This window comes from Pinus tabuliformis, chromosome 5_2 (assembly GCF_031772625.1).
Source record: "Pinus tabuliformis cultivar Carrire ecotype Pingquan chromosome 5_2, CPIR1, whole genome shotgun sequence".
NCBI lineage: Eukaryota > Viridiplantae > Streptophyta > Pinopsida > Pinales > Pinaceae > Pinus > Pinus tabuliformis.
The window spans coordinates 1,004,562,354-1,004,589,524 of record NC_142306.1 but is presented as its reverse complement, the minus strand read 5'-3'; the positions used below and the strand labels follow the sequence as shown (position 1 = coordinate 1,004,589,524).

The window sequence follows — 27,171 nt, the reverse complement described above, 5'->3', positions numbered from 1 at the left end:
TATCAATAGCATACTTCTTCCTGCAGTTACCAGATTTGCATTCTTTTACCTTGGCTTTGAGATTAGCATAGTAGTGTTATTTTAAGGTTTCTGTCAAACAAACATACTTTCTCTAGCTTCATACTTTTTAAATACTTTATTTGTTCTTATGAAACAAGCATTAGCTTGAATTTTCCCAACTACAAATATGCTACTATTACCTTTGTGTTTTGAAGTTGAAAATGTTGCTGCTTGATTGGATAAAAAACATTGAGAACAATTATTTGTAATCAGAGACATTCACAGCTGAGGTACTGATGAATATTTAACCATCAGACAAACTATAAAGTGATGCCATGCACAACATTTAACTGCATGTATCACTAGACTCTGTAAAGATGTAGACTGTAAACAAAACTATCATACATTCATCCAAGGTGTTGAACAAAAAAGAGTATGCTCAACACAAAGAATAAGATTTAAAATTTCCACCTATTGTACTATGGATTTGCTAACTAATATTCACATCTCCCATTGCATTCTGTTAGTTGGCCACCTTACCTTTCGTTCATATCATCCGTACATAATCCAAAATAAAATTACTTGCATAAAGATTATCCTCATTCCAAACTAAAATGTTATTCCCAACATAATTTTGGATAGATTACAACATGAAAAGCACAATCATCTGGCCAACTATTAATGTAATCCAGTTCATGTCAATTGGGAATCTCATTATTACCAATGTAATAGGTGTAAAACTAGAAAGAATATGTCCCTCAAACACCAAATTCACCAATTGAAAAGAGCTCAACGCCTAGCCGACTCTGATGAATCACTGGAGAACAAATACCTCACTCGTGATAAAATTGAATCATGTGCAGGGTCATATGGATGATCTTTTGAAGGGATCTCTAGAATTGCTGGCACTGGTTTATTGTAGCTATCAACAAGAAAACGAATCATGTTTGCGACCTGTGAATATCATACAAATGGTATTAAGAAACTAAAAAATGTTATTAGAGGACATGATTAATGTGTGGCAAAAGAAAGGCTTAAAACAATAGTTACTATATATATACAGTTTCATAATTTGAATTAACTGATTTACCACAAAGCAATTCCGTTCTTGGAGGACATGAATAATGTGTGGCAAAAGAAAAGCTTACCATAGTTACTATATATATTCAGTTTCGTAATTTGAATTAACTGATTTATCACAAGCAATTCCGTCCATACCATAGTTTAAGTCCACTAAAATTATGCAAGACATTCATAATGGCATAGGCCTATTACAGATTTTCTGTCCTTTAGCACTGAGGGCATACATTCTACCATTAGAGGGCAGGTTTTAGTCATGACAAGTAGCATATGCCTTAAGGATCAATGAGTTCACATCCGCAATCACCTTCCCAAAATTCTATCACCTGATGTTTCCATAAGTGACATCATACTAGACATCTGCTTTAGACTGTTAGAGACATTTCCCGCCTGATAAACATACTAAACCTGAATATGCCTTTGGAACTCAGGATGCAGATTCTACCATTAAAGAGGGAAACTTTTAGTCATGGAATAGTAATTGTGCTTTAATCCTAATCAGTTTATTAAAATTGGCAACCAGGGCCAAACTCCATGTGGGTCATCTTATTTATGGTAGCTGATATTTTTCTTGGATCCCTATCATCGTGAGGTGTAGGATTGATCTAAAAATCATCCGATTCCGAAAAGTATTCACAGAGTTATGAATTTATTTGAGTTATAAGACAATTCATCAAGGTCGGCCAGCAACCAAATAAACCCCTCGTGTGCTCAACATTTTAGTATAAAAGGAAATGACTTGAGAGTCATTTTACACAACTTCTCTCTTGATTTCTCTCCACTTGTCTTGGGTTTTAGTGTGAGAGAAATCTAGGAGGAAGTAGCCCTAACGCAGTCCTAAGGAGGATGATCTAGCTCTCAACGCAGTTATGGAGGAGAGATCTAAACGCTGCCCTATGGAGAAGCCCTAACGCTGCCCTATGGAGAAGAGCTAACACTGCCCTTTGGAGAAGCCTTAATATAACCTATGAAGAGGTATACGCAGTCAAGAAGGGCAGCAATGTAAGCCCTCAACACAGATTAGAAAAGGGTCTCTACCCTAGATGGATGCCCTAGAACCTTAACGCAGTCTATGGAAGAATGAAAGCTCTAACCGCAGCAAGGGATAGGCTTGCTGTAGCAAGCCGCAGTCCCTTATACACCTACAGGTCTACGTTAAGGCTAATAAGGAGGGCATAAGGGCTAGTTGTGACTGCTGGGGTATAACAAGCCAACGTGTGGTTTAGGAAACCTGGGGAAGGGTGATCATAACCTTGGGACAGATGTTGTGAAGGCTGTCCAAACAGCTGTTAGAATACCCTTACCAGTCCAGCAATGTGGCAATCAGAGAATCCCCTAACAGTGAACTGATGTAAGTGCAGCAGCATGATATAATAAGGTGTGACAGCATTGTAATAAAGGTGCAGCATGTAAGGGACAGCAAGCACGCAAAGTACAGCAAGCAAGCAATTGGGACAGCAGCAAGACATGGTGTTGCAATAGCAATTGGGACAGCAGTATGGTAATCAAGGTGCAGCAAGTACATGGTGGCAAAACAAGGTGCAGCAATGGCACATGATGGTATATGATGCAGTACAGTGATGGGTACTATCATGATTGATGAAGCATGATAAGATGCAGCATTGTGATGATGGGTGCAGCATGATGACGAGATGCAGCACTATGATAGGTGAAGGAGTCACCTTGGAGAATCAGTTGAAGCAGCATGTCTTCAACTAATCTCATGTATCATCTTCTTAGAGATGATCTATGCTCTTATCTAGATAAGTCAAAGTGTTGACTTCCGTTGTAAATGTACTCTCTCTCTCTCTCTCTCTCTGCTGAACTATTGAAGAACATATAAGAAGAATTGATCAAGGGTTCCCCACATTGGGGTTTGTCCCTGGCTAGCACCACATGTTGTATCCTCTTGTCTTGGCTTGTCTTCTACGATTTATGTTTATGTTCTATCTCAGTTTACTTTAATGCTTATGTGATTGCTAATCTGGAAAAGATATTGAGCTAACTGTGAAAATTGAAATAAATTGCTCTAAGCATAGAACATACCTAAAATTAACATGGTATCAGAGCTGAGGTGAAGACAAAACCCAAGCAAGAGTGTAAGAGCAATCACCGAAGACAGTTGGGAAAGAACAAAAGGATCAGTGGATTCCTCATCCCTCTTCAAATTCACCAAGGGTGAAATCGAAGCAGAGAACATTATCAGAATGGCACAGCAGAAGCTTCTGATGGCCTACCTAAATATCGCTTCAATGGGAAGTTCGGATCTAAGGGTGAAAGGAAAGGCAGATGCCTTGGTTGCAATAAGTTTGGCCATTATGCGAAGGAGTGTCTGAATGGCAGGGACACATCACTTGATGATGATAACAATCATTCCAAGGACATCTTCAATGATCAGAGGAATGACAGGTAATGCAAGTAACGGCCGAATCTTCAAAGAAAGCAAGGAACCCCAGGTATGAAGAATCAAATGTTGTTTCTGATAAGATAAAGAAGCGTTATCTTGTATTGGCCCTCTCCTTCAGATTCTTTGAGAATCTGGCTTGTTGATTGTAGTGCTCCAAATCACTTCAACGGATCGAAGGGTGCTCTCTCTAATTTGGTAGAGATGGAAACAATTGTGTGATTATACTTGGAGTCGATGCCACCTATCCCGAAAAGGGTGTAGGAAATGTTACCCCTCAATTGAACGAGGGTAACCCGATTCATTTACAGAATCTCTTTTATGTACCTGATCACAAGAAGAACCTAGTGTCCATTTCAGCAATGGAAGTCAAAGGCTACATGGTGGCATTCATCGATGGAAAGGTACGTGTTTGAAAATAAAATTTTCAAAGATGCTTTTTCTCATGGGTTCAGGGTTGGAAATTTGCATCAAGTTGCAGGATGGTCCATTGGGGATCATGTCAATTGACATATCTCATCTATAGCACCAGAGGTCTACTTATCATGGGACCCACCCAACGTGAGTCAAATGGTGACAGGGATGCTTGAATTCAAGAAAAGCATGAAGGTACATGTCCGAGATGTACCGAATGAAAATATTACAAGGGGACCATTCCCCTTATGTAGCAAGTCCACAGGTTTGGAACAACCCGAGGAGTTTGAGATTCATGATCGGGAATCTCATGTATACAGGTGGAAGAAAGCCCTCTATGGCTTGAAGCAAAACACCTCGGGCATAGTATGAGAGGATTGATAGATGTTTGATGAAGTTGAGATTCACTAGGAGTGAAACCGATTCAAACCATTGCTCGAAGGTTGTGGATGATATACCTCTCATACTGGCTCTTTCTAAGGACGACCTATTTCTGACAAGTGCAGACCCTCTCATTTGCAGAAGTAAGAGGGAGTTGGATTCTGAATGTGGAACGGTAAACTGCAAGCCCGTGACTACCTCGAGGATCTTAACTTTCAGGAAGTTATATGGTAGTGATGTCGGACCATATTTGGGAAATGCCTCTGAGTTTCATAAACTCATTTGCATTGATGTTCTTGGTGAACTTCCGTGAGAACATATGTTTTGCAGTTAGCATGATGAGCTCATATATGGTTGAGCCTCACTGGATTGGTGCCAAGAATCTTCTGAGATATCTTCGGGGCACAAGCTCTCATGAATTGAGATACACTGCCGAAAATGTGACGCTGCATGATTATTCAAATTCTGACTACGGAAGGAGTGTGGAGGATTGCAAGAGCACTTCTGAGTGTTGGTTCTCTTTGGATTCTGCTTTGATATCATGGATGAGCAAGAAGCAAAAGTCGGTTGCCTTAAGCACTGCCGAGACCGAATACATAGCTACGAGTATGATCTCCTATGAAGCTGCCTGGTTGTGGAAGCTCTTCAGTGAGTTGTTTGTACACATGATGGATACCACCGTGATCTTCTGTGTCAACCAGGGGGGGGATTCAATTATTGAGGAATCTTGTATTCTATGATTGCTCCAGCAGATAGACATCAAATACTACCTTATCATGGATATGGTATGTCAATGAGTGAGGAGGCTCCATCGCATTGAGATTGATGTACAGGTCGCAGACATTCTATCAAAGACCCGGGGAAAGGTCAAATTTGTGACTTTCCTGAACGACTTGCAATCGTTGAGAGTCCCTCTTATGAGGGTCCTTGTATGTTGCAAGCATTGAAGCTCTGGGAGCTCTGGGGGGTTCGGTACTTACTGGAGCAACACGCGACCATAGGGCGACTCACCCTCCCCTAATGGTGTGCTGTGTACATAGGGTGAATGGCTCATCCTTCCCCTGTGATACCCCGAGGCGACTTAGGGACAGGATGATTGGTTCTCTTGTCGAGGCATCCTACCCATGCAGTTTGGGACACATGGGAAGTACCTCTCATCTGATCAATGAGCAGGGAAATGGGGTTAGGGACCATAGTAGTACTATCGATGGACGCATCGTTGTATCTACAATACTCCCTATGCTAGGATGACCTCCATTGATCTGGGATCAATGAAACTGATCTGAGATCGGTATGAATGGTTTGAGACACTCTCTTGTGATATTGATCTGGGATCAATAAAACTGACTTCTGGTCAGTAGAGAATGGTATGAAACATTCTCGATCAATTCTTCTTCTTCATGGTTCGATAGAGCAAAGCACAGCACAACACAGCAGTGCAGGGCACTGATGGCAGAGATAGTACAGTCGGACATATGGATCAGGGGATGGAGTTCTCCCTAGTTGAGAGGGAGTGTTAAAATTGGCAACTAGGGCCAAACTCCATGTGGGTCATCTTATTTATGGCAGTTGATATTTTTCTTGGATCCCTCTCATCGAGAGGTATAGGATTGATCTAAAGATCATCCAATTCCGATAAGTATTCATGGAGTTATGAATTTATTTGTGTTATAAGACAATTCATCAAGGTCTGCCAGCGACCAAATAAGCCCCTCATGTGCTCAACGTTTTAGTATAAAAGGAGATGACTTGAGAGTCATTTTACACACAACTTCTCTCTTGATTTCTCTCCACCTGTCTTGGGTTTTAGTGTGAGAAAAATCTAGGAGGAAGTAGCACTAACGCAGTCCTAAGGAGGATGCCCTAACGCAGTCCTAAGGAGGATGATCTAGCTCTTAACGCAGTTACGGCGGAGAGATCTAAACACTGCCCTATAGAGAATCCCTAACGATGCCCTATGGAGAAGAGCTAACGCTGCCCTTTGGAGAAGCCCTAACGCTGCCCTTTGGAGAAGCCCTAACGCTGCCCTATGGAGAATCCCTAACTCTGCCCTTTTGAGAAGCCTTAACATAACCTATGAAGAGGTATACGCAGTCAAGAAGGGCAGCAATGTAAGCCCTCAACACAGATTAGAAAAGGGTCTCTACCCTAGATGGATGCCCTAGAACCTTAGCGCAGTCTAAGGAAAAATGAAAGCTCTAACCGCAGCAAGGGATAGGCTTGTTGTAGCAAGCTGCAGTCCCTTATACACCTACAGGTCTACGTTAAGGCTAATAAGGAGGGTGTAAGGGCTAGTTGTGACTGCTGGGATATAACAAGCCAACGTGTGGTTTAGGAATGCTAGGTAAGGGTGATCATAGCCTTGGGACAGAAGTTGTGAAGGTTGTCCAAGCAGTTGTTAGAATACCCTTACCAGTCCAGCAATGTGGCAATCAGAGAATCCCCTAACAATGAACTGATGTAAGTGCAGTAGCATGATATAATAAGGTGTGACAGCATTGTAATAAAGGTGTAGCATGTAAGGGACAGCAAGCATGCAAGGTATAGCAAGCAAGCAATTGGGACAGCAACAAGACATGGTGCTGCAATAGCAATTGGGACAGCAACAAGACATGGTGTTGCAATAGCAATTGGGACAGCAGCAAGACATGGTGTTGCAATAACAATTGGGACAACAGCAAGACATGGTGCTGCAATAGCAATTGGGACAACAGTATGGTAAGCAAGGTGTAGCAAGCATGTGGTGGCAAAACAAGGTGCAGCAAGCACATGGTGGCAAAACAAGGTGCAGCAATGGCACATGATGTTATATGATGCAGTATAGTGATGGGTACTGTCATGATTGATGAAGCATGATAAGATGCAACATTGTGATGATGGGTGCAGCAAGGTGCAGCATGATGAAGTGCAGCATGGTGACAAGATGCAGCACAACGATAGGTGAAGGAGTCACCTTGGAGAATCATTTGAAGCAGCATGTCTTCAACTGATCTCATGTATCATCTTCTTAGAGATGATCTATGCTCTTATCTAGATAAGTCAAAGTGTTGGCTTCTGCTGTAAATGAACTATCTCTCTCTCTCTCTGTTGAACTATTGAAGAACATATAAGAAGAATTGATCAAGGGTTTCCCCACATCGGGGTTTGTCCTTGGCTCGCGCCACATCTTTTGTCCTCTTGTCTTGGCTTGTCTTCTGCGATTTATGTTTATGTTCTATCTACAGTTTACTTTAATGCCGATGTGATTGCTAATTCGGAAAAGATATTGAGCTAACTGTGAAAATTGAAATAAATTGCTCTAAGCATAGAACATACCTAAAATTAACAGTTTACTTCTAGAATCATCTTCCCGATATCCTTGATAACCTGATATTTCACAAGACACAACATACTAGATCTATGCACTAGATCCCTGAAGGCATTCTCACCTTATAAACATACTTGGACCTACAATTATTTAAGCATTTAGGAGGCACATTGCCAAGGTATACTTTTTGATTGTGAAATCTAACTCATACCTGAAGATTCGTTGAGCTTAACTCCAGAATCATTGTCCTGAAACAATTTATAATTTGATGCCTCGCAGCGAACATACTAGACCTATGCATGAGATCCTTTTGTACTTACCACGAGGAGTTGGATGTCAATCACAAAGTTGCTGTAAGATCTTGCAAATTTATGTTGTACAGTTGTAGAAGAGAAGCTCTGACGTTGGCATCTTTCACATGTTATTTCCATTAAATGACTAATGAGGACACGTGCTCCCATATTGTTTTTTGTGTTAAATTCTCCAATCAGAGACTCAAAGGACCAATGAAAGCCTTTTGCACCTACATAGTTGCCATGGCACAGCATACTCATTAAAACTTATGTGATTTTCACAATACCATCTTCCTTTACTCTTTTCTCAAACTAATCTTTCACTATCAACCTTCTATAGTTTACTAGGAAGAGGATGAGCACAGCAAATTGCAAATTTCTCTTGTACACTTTGTTACCCAACATTTTGTGGGTGAGATCCCTAGGAGAAAAAAATTTCTCCAAGATGGTCCTCAACCGGCAGCCAGCATCCCCAAACTAGCTTCTTGTGCCATTTCTCTGCCACCCGAGCCAACCATGTGGTCCCTCACCCATCTGTCATGATCATATGTTTGAAGGTTGGCCTCCTGAACCTAAAGGTATGCCTTGTCATTTGGTAATTGAATATTGTAGTTTGCTTATCATGGATACTTCTGGGCATGGATTAATGCGGGGGTTCAGCGGAAATAATGGGCTAGGTTTGTGCTCTTCTCCCCTAGACCTCTTTTGGATGTTAACCTTGGACCCTAGTCTTATGGGATCTCTTTTACTGACCTTTGGGCTTTAGGGATGGTACTACATGGGAAAACCTGATTTTGGTTGTGTGGTCCCGCTCCCTTATCCACATATATCACTCCCCTCCGGCTCATTATAACCCCATTCATCATTTCTCACTCCTGGATCCACATAGGGTTAGCCTTCCCCCTCCCCTTGCCCACACATTGGGTCAGACTTGGAATGATGCCCCAGAGGTTGATGCAGCTGAAAAGAAAAGTAAGAGCATAATTGGCCACATTCAACAAGAAAATGTACCACAAAATGCAAACGATGGTCGGGACAAACACATTTAGCACATGGGCAAAAGCCAATACATGAGCTCTACCCCTTATCATGGCCATCACCCTAGTTCCTATAGGCCCTAGATGAGCCTCCTTTATCATTTAGAAACCCATGATTGTCCCAACCCCTGGTGGGCAATGAACCGCCCTACCTTAAAGGAGATATCCACTGCTATGCCTTAACACATCATGTTCTTATCCCTTGAGCCCCAAGCAATTAATCAAAGAAAAATCATAAAAGGCAAAAGGCATATAAAGAATGATGGAAAAATCAAGGCCAGGGCACCTCATGCACCACGATTGCTCCCTCCTATACATTACATACCCTAGTGTGGGTTTCCCTTTTACTAGCTACCCTTGTACTGCAACATGTGGCCTAGGGCTACCCCTTTCATTCCCTACTCCATTCATCTCTTTATCACATGCCACCACCCTTTGAAGCATGTACCTTGGACATACTATCCCCTTTAAAGGTAGAAACCACGTAATAGGGTACTTTGTTAACCCCATTTGGAGCTTGGAGACATTAGCACATGCCAAAGCCCACTATGTAAGGGCATGCCATTATGAATTGCCCACCCGTTGTCCATGGTTTTTAAGCTCTTTAACTCGATTTCCTTAAATGAATTGTTGTACGAGAAGGCTAGGAGAGGCATTGGATCCTATGCAGGATTGCAAATGGTCTCCATCTTGCGTTTGGTCTTCGTATACGAGTAACTAACCCTCCAGAGGGCTACATTGGTACATGTAAGGTGTGTGTAGAGAGCCATGGGCCTCCACAGCAGTAGACAGCACTCCATGGATCCCAGAGATGTTCAAATATTACTCGAGATTCACCTATTGGACGAGGAATATGCACCAGGTTCACCATTCCTAGTCGGCCCCACAGTTGTACCACGAACTTGGCAGATGACCCAAGACTTGTATGTTGATGTGGCATCACTTACACCATCATCTGAGCCCTTATAAATGGTCTACAGTGATCTTCGATCTACTTGGAGACCCATGAGGTTACTTGTGTGCCCTCACACCCATTGGGAGCACCACAGGTTTATTATCTGGAGAACAAGGGGGCAACCCCTTGTCCATTACTTTTGGGAGTCCTATTCATCATTGTGACAATTGTGGACTTCATCAAGCTTCTTAGAAGGCCCAACGGCATGTAGTATTGATCATTCAACCTCTTGAGAGGCTTATTCTTTTGTTCATAAGCTAGTTTGGTGGGCTTGTCACCAAAAGTTAGTTGTTTTGCACATTATTTTATTCTAGCTCCTAATGTAAGCCCAGGTAGCTAAATCAAACTCATTAGAAGTGTATAAATAGAAGTGATGAGGATTCATTTTAGCATCATCACTTGGATTGATCATACTCTCTTGTGAGATTTTCGCTATTCTCTTTGGAGGACGAAATTGGATGGATGGATGAATTTTGATGTTTGGATACATTCATTTTTGTCTTGGAACTTGTTAGCTCCGCTACATAGCTTTGATTTTTGAAGGTCAGAAATGAACTTGGTCCGCTCGGTTATGCTTAAAGGAAGCTCATAATGATCATTCTCGCCTTTTTCCTTAGCCCCACTCATTCTCCCTTCATCTCTATTTCCTCTGTTTTTCTTCTAAAAAGCCAACAAAACCCCTTTTGTTGTAAGCCCCAAGCGCTAAAGCCAAAAAACCCCATAAAACCGCACCCATACGACTTTGCGCCTTTATAGAATCATCGCCTTTAATCACAGCCGTCGATTTCCGCCTACTGATCCAATGGCTCCCATCACACCCGACAAAGAAACTTGCACGATTGTTTCCCCGCCGTCTGATCATCTCCGCCGAGATCGACGGCCTTCGCACGTTTCACGCCCACGAAGTGTTGGAACGTTAGCGCGCGATGGAGAGCGGTTTTTCTCTCTCCTCTACCACTACGTATCATGCACTGAATGGGATCACACACCCTCGTCCTTTTACCGCCCAACGCCCAAAGGCGGTGCGATCGATACTGCTTATCGCTTAACCTTCCGTTCCCGCCTGATAACTCCCGCGCACCTTCACCACCTGATCACCGTTAGATATGTCCGCCTGAGATCTAACGGCCCACGTTCATCCCGCTCCCACCTCTTCCGATATCCTCCACCAAGCCATCTCCGCCGTCTATTCTCCCTATCCGACGACCGATCTTTCTCCCTCATCCAACTCGTCCACTCGCCATGCAGTCCACGTCCCTTGACTGTTCCGTGTGCCCGAAGGACGAAGGCAACCGGCTCACTAGTACCAGTCACATTTGCTCCTCAACAACCATATTTAACAAACAGTATGGCCAAAGAGAAAAAGGACAGAGCACGAGCATGTAACTGCATTTAGCAGTTATGGAACTTCATTTATACGAACACTCCAGCTGCCTGAGAGGACAGCAAAGCACCTGAAAAGATCAGATTCACCCACTGAAGCAAGCAAACACACTCAGAGACTCCATCAGGCAGTTAAATGCAGTTGGTGGTCAATTATGACCCCTCCATACCTAAACGACCAAGTGCCTTTGTAATGAAACTCTATATATACCCAAAAACAAGATGTAATCAGGGTTGATGGTTGATGTTTTGATGTAAGGTTCAACTTCTGGAGACTGTAACTATTTTGACACTTGCAGCGTCTCGTCTTCATTTTCAGCTAATACAAGCTTCTTTTGTTGTTAATTGCTCACTTTCCATTTCCCTTCTGTTCCAAGTTGTGCCTGATATGCTGTATTCTTGAGCTCTTGATGTTTAGCATTAGAGTAGTTGTCATCCTATCTCTGTGTTAAAATCTTGTATGTATCATTGAATAAGTCATTTAGGTTTCTCTTCATCTAGTGCCAGAGAGCTGTCATCCTGTCTGTGCATTAGGAGACTAGATTTGCAGACTTCTTTACTGGTTGCAGTCGGCCATCACATGGTCTTGTGCATCTGCTGGTGTGGTCAGTATTCTCCATATTCACCTAATCCTTAAACTGTGAGTAGTTGGTGGTCTAAAGCCTTGTAGTCTAGGAGTGTTCACGCATGTCTGGAGTGAGACAAAGTAGAAGTGGTTATCTTGCTTGGACAAGCATCATTCATCCATTGCAACAATAAGTTGAATTTATATGTTACCAGGCATCTCTGAGCTACAACCTAGGAGAGTTTCTTGGAATCCTAACAGAGCTTCTATATTGGCATATGATGATGATTGGATATACTTGTTCTCACATGTAAGTGCTCTTTTAATGCTATTTTGTCATTCTTTTCTATGTCACATAAATGATGTTGGGATTTTCGCTATACTAGGCCGAAATTTTGTTGCTTTTCTTGGGTAAAAGGGTATAAATTTGTCTTTTGTTAGTGTTGCATCATGTTATGGGCCATGTTTAAATAAGTGAATGTTCCTAGAGATATTTCATTGAAATTTAACTTGACAAGTCATCACATATTGCACATTGAAGTATAAAGACCTTGAAGCAATTTTTCTCATGCCCTAATTGACATGCGAAATTGTTTTAGAGGCCTCCTTGATTAAATGAAACCAACCTAGGCATTGGAATCATCGGGACTCCGTTTCTCACAGAGGATTAGGCATTGATCCTCCACAGGTGATCACCTAAAAACATATTTTTCTCACCTTTCTCTTTTTCTCTCTAGGCCTAGCCTACATAGGTCACCTAGGGCATCAATTATCTCACAATCTAGCCATCCAAACACTTTGTTTTTGGTCCACATCTACGCTGATGTTTGCTGTAGAGGCCCTCCAAAATTGAAGCAAATCTGACGGTGGGATCTCGAGATATTGCAAGCCCTAACTCGAGGACCATTTCTTGCCCTAAGTCTCCCTTGGCTAGTAATCTCATTTGGATCATTGCATTACCTTTCATAAAAAAACCTTTCTTTGGCCCCCTTCTCCTCCCTAATTAGTTCAAGTACACCATTGGTTATTCAATCCAATTCCCTTGACCTAACCTAGGGTCCATGTTCACTTTAGGTATGTTCTATGCTTAGAGCAATTTATTTCATTCTTCACAGTTAGCTCAATATCTTCTCCAAATTAGCAATCACATCAGCATTAAAGTAAACTGCAGATAGAACATAAACATAAATCGCAGAAGGCAAGCCAAGACAAGAGGACACAAGATGTGGTGCTAGCCAGGGACAAACCGCAATGTGGGGAAACCCTTGATCAATTCTTCTTTTATGTTCTTCAATAGTTTAGCAGAGAGAGAGAGGGAGAGATAGTACATTTAAAACAGAAGTCAACACTTTGACTTATCTAGATAAGAGCATAGATCATCTCTAAGAAGATGATACATGAGATCAGTTGAAGACATGATGCTTCAACTGATTCTCCAAGATGACTCCTTCACCTATCATCATGCTGCATCTCGTCATCAGTTGCACCTCACCGCGCTGCAACCTGCACCATGCTGCACCCATCATCACAATGCTGGACCTCATGATTGTTGCACCTAATGTTGCACTGTTGTCCCATGTGCCATGGTTGAACCATGTTGTCATACAACATGTCTCATGAGCTTGCCACAGCTATCCATGTTGTCCATGCTTGTTGTCCCATTGTGCCACTGCTGCACAATGACATGGCAGTCCCTTCATTGTTCTGTCTCATCATGTTGTTGTCCCATTGAACGTTGTGGCACAATATCATTGATGCTAGTACTGTTGTCCCATCACGGATTGTTATCTCAATATACTTACAGCAACCCAGCATTGCTGCTGTCCCTACAGCAACATAACATACTTATGCTGCTCTAAATATGTATGTACCATTGCCTAGCTGTCCTAGTTGTATTGCTGCACTATTGTACCTAACAGTCATGCCCAAAACACTGTTGTTCTAGGCATATCACAGCCTTGCTGTCTTGCTGTCCATGCATCATGGTTCCACCATGTTCCATTGCCTAGCTGTCCACAACACTATTGTTCCAATGCTGCCTTCACTGCTGCTTATGTGGTGACTAGTTAGGGCATCTGGTAGCCCTTACACACCCAGCCAAAGAGCCACTAAAATCTGCCCAAATTTTCCGTTAATTAATGTGGTTGTCCTCCAAGGGAAGGTTGTCCCCTTCGCTATAATTTTGGGCAGCCTTCTAGCCCTTAATAATGGCTCTGCCCTCCACTCATTATAGTGGCATCCTACAGCGCTTAGAACAGGCCTGCAGCAGCCTTTCTAGAGGACTGTTCCACCCTCTACGAGCCCTCAAACATCTCCCTTTCTCCTCGGTCTTCTAGCAAGATACTCAGCCTCCTTTCATCCCTTCAGTGTTCCTGAAATGGCTTCAGAACAACCCTATTTCACCCACGCTGAATTGCCTCTTCTTATTGTGGCCCTAAGATTCAAAACTTCGGCCTTTCTTGCTACAAGAGCACCCAAACAACCTCGCTTTCCCACGTTGTTTAGGGAAGCCTCTTCCTTGGCTGCGTAGAGGCCAGCATATAGGCTAGGGCTTCTTCTTGATAGCGCAGATACTAGGGTTGTCCTCCTTGTAGCGTTAGGGCTTCTCACTTGACTGCATCCTATAGATTAGGGCAGCGTCCTTCTTCTTGACTGCGGCTAGGGCAGCCTCAATCCTCCAACGTCTAGGGCTTCCACTCCTAGATTTCTCTTCCACTAAAACCCAAGATAAGTGGAGAGAAATCAAGATAGAAGTGTGTGTAGAAATGACTATCAAGTCATCTCCTTTTATACTAAAACATTGAGCACATGTGGGGTGTATTTGGTTGTTGGCCTACCTTGACGAATTGCCTTATAGCACAAATAAATTCATAACTCCATGAATACTTATCGCAATCGGATGATCTTTAGATCAATCCTACATCTCTCAATGAGAGGGATCCAAGAAAAATATCAGTTACCATAAATAAGATGACCCACATGGAGTTTGGCCCTAGTTGCCAATTTTAACACTCCCTCTCAACTAGGGAGAACTCCATCCGCTAATCCATATGTCTGACTATGCTATCTCTGCCATCAGTGCCCTGCACTGCTCTACTCTGCTCTGTTCTGCTAAACCATGAAGAAGAAGAATTGATCGAGAATGTCTCATACCCTTCTCTACTGACCCCAAGTCAGTTTTATTGATCCTAGATCAATATCACAAGAGTGTCTCAAACCACTCATACTGATCCCAGATCAATGGAGGTCATCCTAGCATAGGGAGTACGGTAGATACAACGATGCATCCATCAATAGTACTACTATGGTCCCTAACCCCATTTCCCTGCTCATTGGCCAGATGAGAGGTACTTCCCATGAGTCCCAGACTGCATGGGTAGGATGCCTCGATAGGAGAACCACTCATCCTGTCCCTAAGTCGCCACGGGGTATCACAGGGGAAGGTTGAGCCATTCACCCTGTACACAACGCACCATTAGGGGAGGGTGAGTCGCCCTATGGTCGTTTGTTGCTCCAATAAGTACCCCAATCCCCCTAGAGCTCCCAGAGCTCAATGCATGCATCATGCAGGACCCTCATAAGAAGGTCTCTCAACGACTCCAAGTCATTCGGGAAAGTCACAAATTTGACCTTTCCCCGGGGCTTTGACAGAATGTCTATGACCTGTACATCAGTCTCAATGCGATGGAGCCTCCTCGCTCATCGACGTACCATATCCCAGATAAGGTAGTATCTGATGTCTATCTGTTGGAGCAATCATAGAATACGGAATTCCTCAACAATCGAATCTCCCTTTGGTTGACACAGAGGATCACGATGGTATCCATCATGTGTACAAACAGCTCACTGAAGAGCTTCCACAACCGTGCAGCTTCACACGAGGTCATACTCGTAGCTATATATTTGGTCTCAGCGGTGCTCAAAGCAACCATCTTCTACTTCCTACTCATCTAGGATATCAAGCAGAACCTAAAGAGAATCAGCACTCAGAAGTGCTCTTGAGATCCTCCATAATCATGCAGCTTCACATTTCCAACAGTGTATCTCAATCCATGAGAGATTGTGCCCCGAAGATATCTCAGAAGATTCTTGGCACCAATCTAGTGAGGCTCAACCAAATATGAGCCCAACATGCTAACTGCAAAACATATATCCGAATGGAAGTTCACCAAGAACATCAAAGCGAATGAGTTTAGGAAACTCAGAGGCATTTCCCAAATCTGGTCCGACATCACTACCACATAACTTCTGAAAGTTAAGCTCCATTGAGGTAGTCACAGGCTTATAGTTCACCATTCCAAATCTGGAATCCAACTCCCTCTTACTTCTGCAAATGAGAGGTCTGCACCTGTCAGAAAGAGGTCGTCCTCATAAGGTGTCAGTATGAAAGGTCTATCATCCACAACCTTCAAGCAATGGTTTGGATCAACTTCACTCCTAGTGAATCTCAGCTTCATCAGACAGCTATCAATCCTTTCATACTACGCCCGAGGTGTTTTGCTTCAAGCCATAGGGGGCTTTCTTCCACCTGCCTACATAAGATTCCAGATCATGAATCTCAAACCCCTCGGGTTGTTCCAAACCTGTGGACCTGCTACATGAGGGGAATGGTCCCCTTGTAAGATTTTCCTTCGGTACATCTCGGACATGTACCTTCATGCTCTTCTTGAATTCAAGAATCCCTGTCACCATCTTACTCACATCGGGTAGGGTCCCATAAAGTAGACCTTCGGTGCTATCGATGAGATGTGACAACTGACATGGTCCCCAATGGAGCATCCTGCAACTTGATACAAATTTCCAACCCTTAACCCATGAGTAGAAGCATCTTTGAAATTTTATTTTCAAACACGTACCTTTCCATCGATCGATGAATGCCACCTTGTAACCTTTGACTTCTATTGCCAAAATGGACACCAAGTTCTTCTTCTATAAAAGAGATTCTGTAAATGAATCGAGTTACCCTTATTCAATTGAGGGGTAACATTCCCTACACCCTTTCTGGGATAGGTGGCATCGGCTCCAAGTATAATCCCACGATTGTTTCCATCTCTACCAAATTAGAGAGAGCACCCTTCTATCTGATGGAGTGCCTTGAAGCGGTACAATCAATAAGCCAGAATCCCAAAGAATCTGAAGGAGAGGGCCAATACAAGATAACACTTCTTTATCTTATCAGAAACAACATTTGATTCTTCATACCTGTGGTTCCTTGCTTTCTTGAAGAGTTGGTCGTTTCCTTGATGACCTGCATTACCTGTCATTTCTCTGATCATTGAAGATGTCCCTGGAATGATTGTTATCATCATCAAGTGATGTGTCTGTACCATTCAGACATTCCTTCGCATAATGGTCAAACTTATTTACAAACAAGGCATCTTCCTTTCCTTCCACCCTTAGATCCGGACTTCCCAATGAAGTGATCTTTAGGTAGGCCATCAGAAACTTCCGCTGCGCCATTCTGATAATATTCTCTGCTTCGGTTTCACCCTTGGTGAATTTGAAGAGGGATGAGGAATCCATTGATCCTTTTGTCCTTTCTCAACTGTCTTCGGTGATTGTTCTTTCACTCTTGCTTAGGCATTGTCTTCACCTTAGCTCTGATACCATGTTAATTTTAGGTATGTTCTATGCTTAGAGCAATTTATTTCAATTTTCATAGTTAGATCAATATCTTTTCCATCTTAGCAATCACATCAGCATTAAAGTAAACTGCAGATAGAACAGAAACATAAATCGCAGAAGACAAGCCAAGACAAGAAGACACAAGATATGACGTTAGCCAGGGACAAACCCCAATGTGGGGAAACCCTTGATCAATTCTTCTTTTATGTTCTTCAATAGTTCAACAGAGAGAGAGAGATAGTACATTTAGAACAGAAGTCAACACTTTGACTTATCTAGATAAGAGCATAGATCTCTAAGAAGATGATACATGAGATTAGTTGAAGACATGTTGCTTCAACTGATTCTCCAAGGTGACTCCTTCACCTATCATCGTGTTGCATCTCGTCATCAGCTGCACCTCACCGTGTTGCACCCATCATCACAATGATGGACCTCATGACTGATGCACCTAAGGCTGCACTGTCGTCCCATGTGCCATGGTTGAACCATGTTGTCATACAACATGTCTCTTTTGCTTGCCACAGCGATCCATGATGTCCATGCTTGTTGTCCCATTGTGCCACTGCTACACAATGACATGGCAATCCCTTCATTGTTCTGTCTCATCATGTTGTTGTCCCATTGAACATTGTGGCACAATATCATTGCTGCTAGTACTATTGTTCCATCACGGCTTGTTATCTCAATATACTTACAGCAAACCCAGCATTGTTGTTGTCTTTACAGCAACATAACATACTTACGCTGCTCCAAATATGTATCTACCATTGCCTAACTGTCCTGGTTTTATTGCTGCACTGCTGTACCTAACAGTCATGCCCTAGGATACCGGATTCGTCCAAAAGTCTTGTCGAATCGCGAATCCGACACGATTCTCTACGGATTCGTGTCCAAACTGCATGACACGTCGTGTCCCTTTATGACACATCGTGTCCTATAACGTGTCCCGAATTTGCACAGCGTGTCGCAATTTTTGGGACGTGTCCTGTTTCTAGGACTCGTTTCCTGCTGCTAGGTTAAAGGGGCGTGTTTGCTCGTTGACAGGCTCATTTTGCAAGTCATTTGGCAACTCATTGTGCTGTTGCAGCGAGGAGCGGACTCTCAGCAAAGAGAATTGACCACCAAACGTCCACAGTCCACCAGGTCTGAGGTAAGTAGTCCACCAGATAACGCAGTTTATAAATTATAACAGAAGTGGACCGTGGTTATGGTGGATCATTGGATCAATGGTCAAACTGGCAACGCATTGTAATCATTTTTATTGCTCTGAAATCAGACTTGAATGCTAATGTAACATTATTTTGGGGCCCTTGAATTGGTTAAAAAGACATCTCAGTAGTCTTACAGTTTATAACTTTATCGTTTTCCTGAGCATCAATCGTTTTTGGAGTTCTGAATACATTAGTTGTCTTTGAATATGCCACTGTTGCATAATTATTCCAGGCTACTTGAGCTTGAATGTACTTCGGATCTCTTAAAATATCGTACCAGTTATAGGCAACTGCCATCAACCATAATAATATTGATATTCAATGTTCATATAAGTTTATAAGTTTATAACAGTGCCATGCTTGTTTGGAGTGAGAAACAAGCTATATGCATAGCAATAGACATGTTATTTGTAGGTATTATGTGCCATAATTGTCAAAAATGTGTCTCGTTGAATTTCAGCTAGACGTAATGAACTTAAATGTCCATGTTATTCTCATAAAAAGCAGTTCCTATGCAGTGGAATTGCCCATATAAGTTCTTTAGACAACATTCTAACTAATTATAACCCTACCCTCAGCAATGTATTAGCCTTTGACCATTTAAGCACAGAAATTCAGTGAAGAAAGTATTCCGCTGTTGAAAAAGCCAAAGGCAGATAGACAAAGTTATAAGTTATTAGTGTTACCTTAAATTTATGCAGATGAAGAATCAAGATCTATGTTTGAAATCAATAAATTTGTATCATTAATTAAAATTTGTGTAAGAAATATGATAATATATAATTTAGTAATTTTTAATATATATATATATATATATATATATATATATATATATATTTTAAATATATATTATATATATATATATATATATATTTTAATAAAATAATATATAACGAGTCCTAACGTGTCCTGTTCCGGGGGGTCAGCATGTCCCGAATCCGACACCACGAATCTCGAATCCTACGTGTCCCGAATCCCCGTGTCAGGTGACTTAGGTCATGCCCAAAAAACTGTTGTTCTGGGCATATCGCAGCCTTGCTGTCTTGCTGTCCATGCATCATGGTTCCACCATGCTCCATTGCCTAGCTGTCCACAACACTGTTGTTCCAATGCTGCCTTCACTGCTGCTTATGTGGTGACTGGTTAGGACATTTGGCAGCCCTTACACACCCAGCCAAACAGCCCCTAAAAACTGCCCAAATTTGCCCTTAACTAATGCAGTTGTCCTCCAAGGAAAGGCTGTCCCCTTCACAATAATTTTGGGCAGCCTTCTAGCCCTTAATAATGGCTCTGCCCTCCTCTCATTATAGTGGCATCCTACAGCCCTTAGAACAGGCCTGCGGCAGCCTTTCTAGAGGACTGTTCCACCCTCTACGAGCCCTCAAACAGCTCCCTTTCTCCTCGACCTTCTAGCAAGATACTCAGCCTCCTTTCGTCCCTTCAGTCTTCCTAAAATGGCTTCAGAACAGCCCTATTTCACCCACGCTGAATTGCCTCTTCTTGCTACGGCCCTAAGCTTCAAACTTCGGCCTTTCTCGCTACAAGAGCACACAAACAACCTCTCTTTCACACGTTGTCTAGGGCAGCCTCTTTCTTGGCTGCGTAGAGGCCAACGTATAGGCTAGGGCTTCTTCTTGATAGCATAGATACTAGGGTTGTCCTCCTTGTAGCGTTAGGGCTTCTCACTTGATTGCGTCCTCTAGATTAGGGTAGCGTTCTTCTTCTTGATTGCTGCTAGTGCAGCCTCAATCCTAGAACGTCTAGGGCTTCCACTCCTAGATTTCTCTTCTACTAAAACCCAAGACAAGTGGAAAGAAATCAAGATAGAAGTGTGTGTAGAAATGACTATCAAGTCATCTCCTTTTATACTAAAATGTTGAGCACATGTGGGGTTTATTTGGTTGTTGGTCGACCTTGACGAATTGTCTTATAACACAAATAAATTCATAACTCCATGAATACTTATCGGAATCGGATGATCTTTAGATCAATCCTACACCTCTCAATGAGAGGGATCCAAGAAAAATATCAGCTGCCATAAATAAGATGACACACATGGAGTTTGGCCCTAGTTGCCAATTTTAACAGTCCACTTGGTCTCGTGTGGTCCCATAACTTTTGGAAGGTAATTCTTCAAAGACCATTTGGAAACCAAGTCTTCATAAGGGTTTTTACGACTAGGTCCCTCCTTAAGGAGTCTCATTCGCAAAACCTAGCCCCAAGACCCTCTTGACCCTTCTTAGAGAGTTTTTCATCTTGCCTCCTTGGCAAGCAAGCCACATATTGAGCCTCTCTTGTGAATAGACCTCTTTAGGAATCACTCTTTTCCCTTTATTGACCCATTTAAGGAGTCTCATTCGCAAAACCTAGCCCCAAGACCCTCTTGGCCCTTCTTAGAGAGTTTTTCATCTTGCCTCCTTGGCAAGCAAGCCATATATTGAGCCTCTCTTGTGAATAGGCCTCTTTAGGAATCACTCTTTTCCCTTTATTGACCCATTTATCTAGGTGATTCCCTTCATACCGGGTCTCCTCCTATCGCTGAAAGTCCGTAGAGAGTAGGGAGCTTTAGCTGAAGTGACAGTAAGCTATTGCTCCATTGTTGCCCTTGACCGAGCAGTTGCCCCTCTAGGATCCCCTTACAAGACCCCCGCTACTTTGAGCGGTAACACACTTCACCCACTCAATAAACACCCATCAGAATATTAACATGCATCACATAACAAGTATAAACTTTAGATTATATTTATACCCAAAACATGGGTCTACATCTCCCTAGTAGTCCTTGAGGACACTACCAGTTAAAATTATTGTAACAAGAAACCCCCAGTGTACCTAACTTTAAAATGACAAAGACTGGTCCACTTCCAACCATCCAAATTTAAAGTTCAGATAGCACCCCACAAGCAGAAATAGCTGTCTAAAGCCTAGTTGTGTTGAACTGCCCACCCATTATGTACCACCTGTTGAAGAATGTAACTAGGTTCGGTCTTCATAAATTGTACTCGAGTCAAAATATAATATTTGTCAAAAGAAAAGAAAAAAGAATTTTTATTATTATTGAATTGACTTGTTAAAGCATGGGTTTCATGCTTGGTTTATTTGTTATAGATCAAGCCTCCATTGTAGGCTTTAGGTTATTGTCAAAGTATATTTTTGTTTGAAGAATCCTCCTCCATCAAGGTCTCCTTGTTGTCGGCCACAAAATAATCATCAAGTCGGCCACCCTCAAAAGAACTTTTGTTGGCTCAATACAGTGACACTGCTCTTCAAAATATTATGTCGGCTCATTTATAATGGACAGACGCTATATATACAAGCCTAGGACTTCGCATAAAATCACAGAACAGAGGCTCGCATTTTTCAGAGATGATTTCGGTAATCACAATGACATAAATTTGGATTTCAGTGACAATTTTTCTGTGATACAAGTGCAGATTTCAGAGAAGATTTTTGGTGGAGACAAGAGGCAGAATTTCAGTTCAAATACAGAGAAGGTTTTGGTGCCATCACAGAAGTTCAGTCCTATTGCAGTCATACAGTTAGATGCTATTCAGTGCTCCCACAGTTTGGTGTTACCACAGTTTGATATTACCACAGTTCGGTTCTTCCACAGTAACCACAATCTCGGTGATATGTCACAGTGACTCAGTGCTATTTCAGTATTACAGTTTGGGTGCCACCTCTGTTCGGTGTTATTACAGTGACCTTAATTCGGAGCTATCACAGTGACTTCAGTTCGATGGTATCACAGCGACATCAATTCGGTGCTCTTGCAGTAATAAGGTCTCAGTGTCATTATAAGGATAAGGTCTTGGTGATATTACAATGATGATGTCTCGATGTAAACACAGTTTGGTGCTAACACAGTGATAAGTGAAAGGAAGATCAAACAAGGATGACATGATGGAGGAAGTCTCTAGTTTAGTTTGTAAGGGTCTTGGTCATCTCATCTTGAATCTACTGAAGGAAGAATTTTGACCGGGTTTTCCCCTAGAGTGGGGTTTTGCCCTGGCAACGTACCTACATCTTGTGTCCTCTTCTATTTATTGATTGGCATTAGTCTTGATGATAATGAAAAGATAAATTGAATGAACACATAATAGTAATAAACCATCACAAGATAATGTCATAACAAGAGAAATCGTGTAACTGCCACTCTTTGGATTTCTCAACACAGCCAACCAGATCCAACCTAGATCCATTTTTGGCTGTATTACAAGAACAGGAAACAGGAAACAGAACAGGAAAGGGGAATTGAATGAGAAATGAAGCCCACCCACGACCCCCCACGTCTCCCGCCCCCCTCCAAATAAAAAAAAACTCATCAGTGTATATCATGCATATAAAATAAAATAGTAATTTGCTAACAGAATAGGAAAGGGGAATGGAATGAGAAATGGAGCTAGAAGTTTTCAAGGTATAACATGACCACCCACCCAACCTCACCAAGCATATATTGTGCATATGAAATAAAATAGTAATGTACTAAGTTCTAAAATAAAATAGTAATGTGCTAACAGAATAGGAAAGGGGAATGGCATGAGAAATGGAGCTAGAAGTTTTCAAGGTATAACATGACCACCCACCCAACCTCACCAAGCACATATTGTGCATATAAAATAAAATAGTAATGTACTAAGTTCTAACATAGTCTCAAGGACCAAGGTAGCTTTCATACAATATGATATGGCATGATCAATTTATCATGTGACATGCCCTTTCACTATTTTCAGCATATCAGTTGGATTGCTCATGTTTGCAGTTGGTGGAGGTTGCTTCAGCGGCACATGAGGTATCTTTCATCTTGTTGCAAGTGCTTTTCCATGGACAATTATTGTTGAGGAGACCATATGATTATTCCCCTTGCTTTTGATGTTTTAGTCACTACTTTCACTTGGTTGTTGCATGGTGGGTTCACCTCTTGATCCTAGTTGTTTGTGTCCTCACAGTGTTCCCCTAGTGTTTCACCTTTACACACTCACTCTCATCAAATTTTCCCGTCATTTACCATATTCACCACATTACCACTTTGTACCATGGTACAATCCACATCACACACACATTTCATCATATTCCCATTCACAGAGGATACATGAATCATTTTATCCATATTCATATAGGTTCCCCTTCATAATTAACCTTTCATTTGCCTATAAAAATGATTTCCCTAGATAACATTTAAAAAATGGGCTAATCTCAACTTACATACTGACTGATTAGCACAATAGCAACATCATCCTTTGTCGTAAATTCCTTAAAGGCATCTTCAATAGCTTTTACTGTGGTCTCTGAAATAAAACAAAATGAACAATACAATTATGAGAATTAGCAAGAAACAAAAGGAGTTTAAGACTGTTGAACACGGACACATTTATAAACACTGATAAGAAAACAGACAGAGAAATTAATTTATGATTGTATCACATATTCATTTCCAGCATCCTCTATTAAGTACCAATTCATCTACTTAAATTTCAATCTTGCCAGATCAACTGCTTGGAAAGTATACCAGAGTGCCAATTTACATTACCAGGATCAGAAACAGAAAACAAAATGCTCAATGGGAACCGAAAGAGAAATTGTTAGAAATTCAGGGGAATAAGAAACATGCAGCCTCAGCCCCACGGGGGTAGGCGATTTGGTAATCACAATGCGGTGAAGTTCGTTAGAAAGGTGGGCTCTGTACTGAAGGTCACGAGTTCAATTCCCCCGGACTAACCCAGAGCTGTGGAGAGGGGCAGGTGCAGTTTCCCAGGGGTTATAGTGGTAGCGGTCAAAATCGGCCCCGTGTAACGCGAGTTGCGAGGCTGCTCCAATTGCCGATTCCTCTGTTAACAAAAAAAACATGCAGCCACATCCTCTCGACATATATTATGCATATAAAGTTGGTCAGTAATGATCTAATGTGGTGTCAAGACTCAAGACAGGAATAGGAACAAAAATGGGAATGGAATGAGAAGTCAGTCTCATATTCAGGTTTCTGGAAACAGGGTGCCAACTGCATACATACAAATAATAAGAGAATATCGTTGTCAGAGTATCCTGATGATGAGAATCCATCAAACTTCAAACCATTTTATCCCCCAATTGCCTATGTTCATGACAGAACGAACTGCAGAAGAATAAAACATTGGACTTCCGTAGCATGACTAAAGAAGACAGGCAGCAAGAGAACATGAATAAGGAGCATTGATGCAGCATTACTATAACTTACATTGAGGGGAATATTATCAATAATAATTTTAATTAAACACTGGTCAATGGCTAAGAAAAAATTGTTTGACCTATCAAACCAGCAACCAGAGACTTATTTTGGCTTCTGCTTTTCAAACCTACTTCTCCATATAAAATTTTAGATCTGGTGTTATTAAGGCGGCGAACTAAGGCAACGTCAACTGTCCACAGTATGGATTTAAGAAATATATGCAGTTTACATCCCTTTTCTGATGGCTACTTTTTATTTAGGAATAAAGATTAATTGTTCATTGATCTGTGTCTCGAAATTGCATCATAAATATATAAAAATTGCTAGCATGTAAATACCAGCAGAAAAGATGTAACAATTTTCATTTTTTCTTCTGAAACAGAACACAAGCTTCATTATAAAATGAAGGATTTTCCAAAAGTCAAGTTACTCCATGATCAACAGCTAATGTCTTTTACAGTCATACAAACATCAAATGCTATGCAAACAAACAAGTCGGTCAAACAACAGAAATCTGGTCAAGCCAATGCTGGTCAACCGAAGTCAAAGCTTGCTGGTCAATGCATAGATAATCCTTCTTCTTTCTCCTGTGACGTGTGAACAGATCTCCTTGATTGGTCAAATGAATGAGTGATTGTGTGATGCCAAATGAGGTCAACGAAGGCCAATATATATGTGAGACAAGAGGTGGGTTTTGAGTCTTGACCTTGGAGTCTGTTGCAGCCTTGCTTACACACCTAAGTTAATGTGGAAAAAATTCTTAACCCCACTAGGTGTGGCCTTGGTGGCAAAGCTCAGTGAAGGGGCTGTCACCTAATCCCAACTCTCTCCATCTATGCTCTCTCCTAGCTAAAGCCAAGGTTGGTGGACCCTAAGGAAGATTTCTAAGGAAAAGTTGCTAAAACTAACAAGTTATAGGAGATAATTTGCAGATCAATTAGAGCATCAAACATTCAATGACTTGAAATGTAACTTGAAGCAAATAAATAAAGAATTTAGCAAGTGCAAATGAGCATGTATTCAACATTAAAAATGTAAATAGATCAATATGACTCAACAATGTATCCTGCAAGACAAATAAATGTAAGTAGGGCCAAATAATATATCTTGCAAGAAATGAAATAAATGCTCAAATATAACACTTGCAATAATGGAAATGTCTTCAAGATACAACAAGTTCAATGAAATAAAAAGCTGCAGGACAAGTGTTAGTGAATCAAACCAAAACTACAATAAGATGGTACAACTTTGAAAAAAAGAAAGCGCTAATTGGAAATAAATGCTTGCAAGTAGTAAATGATTGTATTTGCAAATGGAAATATGCTCACATAAAATATTATAGCATCACTAAAACTTTAAGCTTGATGAGCATAAGCAAGGTACAAGAATGAAACTGAAATACATGCAAATGAAAGAGATGTAAGTGCTTCCAAAATATATTGCATGTATTTGAGAAAGAGCAAAAAACGAAATACTCAACAAGATCCAAGCCCCAAGTGCATGCAAAACCATTCAAAATTGCAAGGTGTTTGTGTATTAAGGTGTTCTTGGTTAAGTGCCTATCTAAAACGTTACTTCTTTTCAAATCTGTCAACCTGGTAAGGATTGAGGTGATTGCAAGAGGAGTCTTAAGTGGAGAGGTCTAACCTCAAAAGCAAAGTATCCACTTAACCCATCAAGTCAACCCCCATGCCATCGTTCCTACAAGGTTTTAGGCCACAAGAGAACTGTGTGGTCATGCGTTTTGTTGAAATGTAACTAGTGTTGGTCTTCATAATTGTATCATGACTTGATGTAATCTTTGTACTTGTCAAAAGAAAGAAAATGAAAATATATTTTTGTAAAAAAAATTATTTATTTATAAATGGGTTTCTTTCCCATGGTTATTTGTCCTAGGTCAAAGCACCCATTGAGTGCTCTAGGGGTTATGAAGAAAAAGTCAAAGAGTCAAGGTCATGATGTAAAGTCCCTTGGAGGGCTCATGTATCAAGAAAAGAAAATTGTTATTTTGTATATTAGAAATATTTAGATGCTCCAATAAATCAAGTCGGCCAGCAAGTTAAGAAGTCGGCCTTATGAGGGCTCGAAGGCCTCATGTAAAGGCTATATAAAGATCGGTGTTTTAAAACTAGGTCGGTCCGAATCGGATTCGGCTTGGTGGACTGAGCCAGACCCCTGCCCAGGTCAGCTAGATAGAAAAACAGGTCCGATAGTCGGTTTGTTACCAAACCGGTCGAGCCGAGCTAGTCTGCGGGGAAAAAACTCGGCAACTCTGACTTCAAATTTTATTTTTTTTTGGTTTTTTTTT

The 27,171-nt window shown here is 41.4% G+C and overlaps 1 protein-coding gene across 2 annotated transcripts in view; it reads right to left on the bottom strand.

Annotated features, from left to right (window-relative positions):
- Window positions 1-563: 563 nt before the first annotated feature.
- The window catches only part of LOC149162684 (V-type proton ATPase subunit F), a 96,450-nt gene continuing 69,842 nt past the window's right edge, over window positions 564-27,171 (bottom strand). For both annotated transcript variants that reach the window (XM_089437340.1, XM_089437341.1), the window contains exons 4-5: window positions 23,864-23,946; window positions 564-954 (exon numbers count right to left, since the gene is read on the bottom strand). In XM_089437340.1, coding sequence (XP_089293466.1) covers window positions 790-954; window positions 23,864-23,946 — 248 coding nt within the window. In that variant the 3' untranslated portion in view covers window positions 564-789. The remainder of the gene's footprint in view (window positions 955-23,863; window positions 23,947-27,171) is intronic.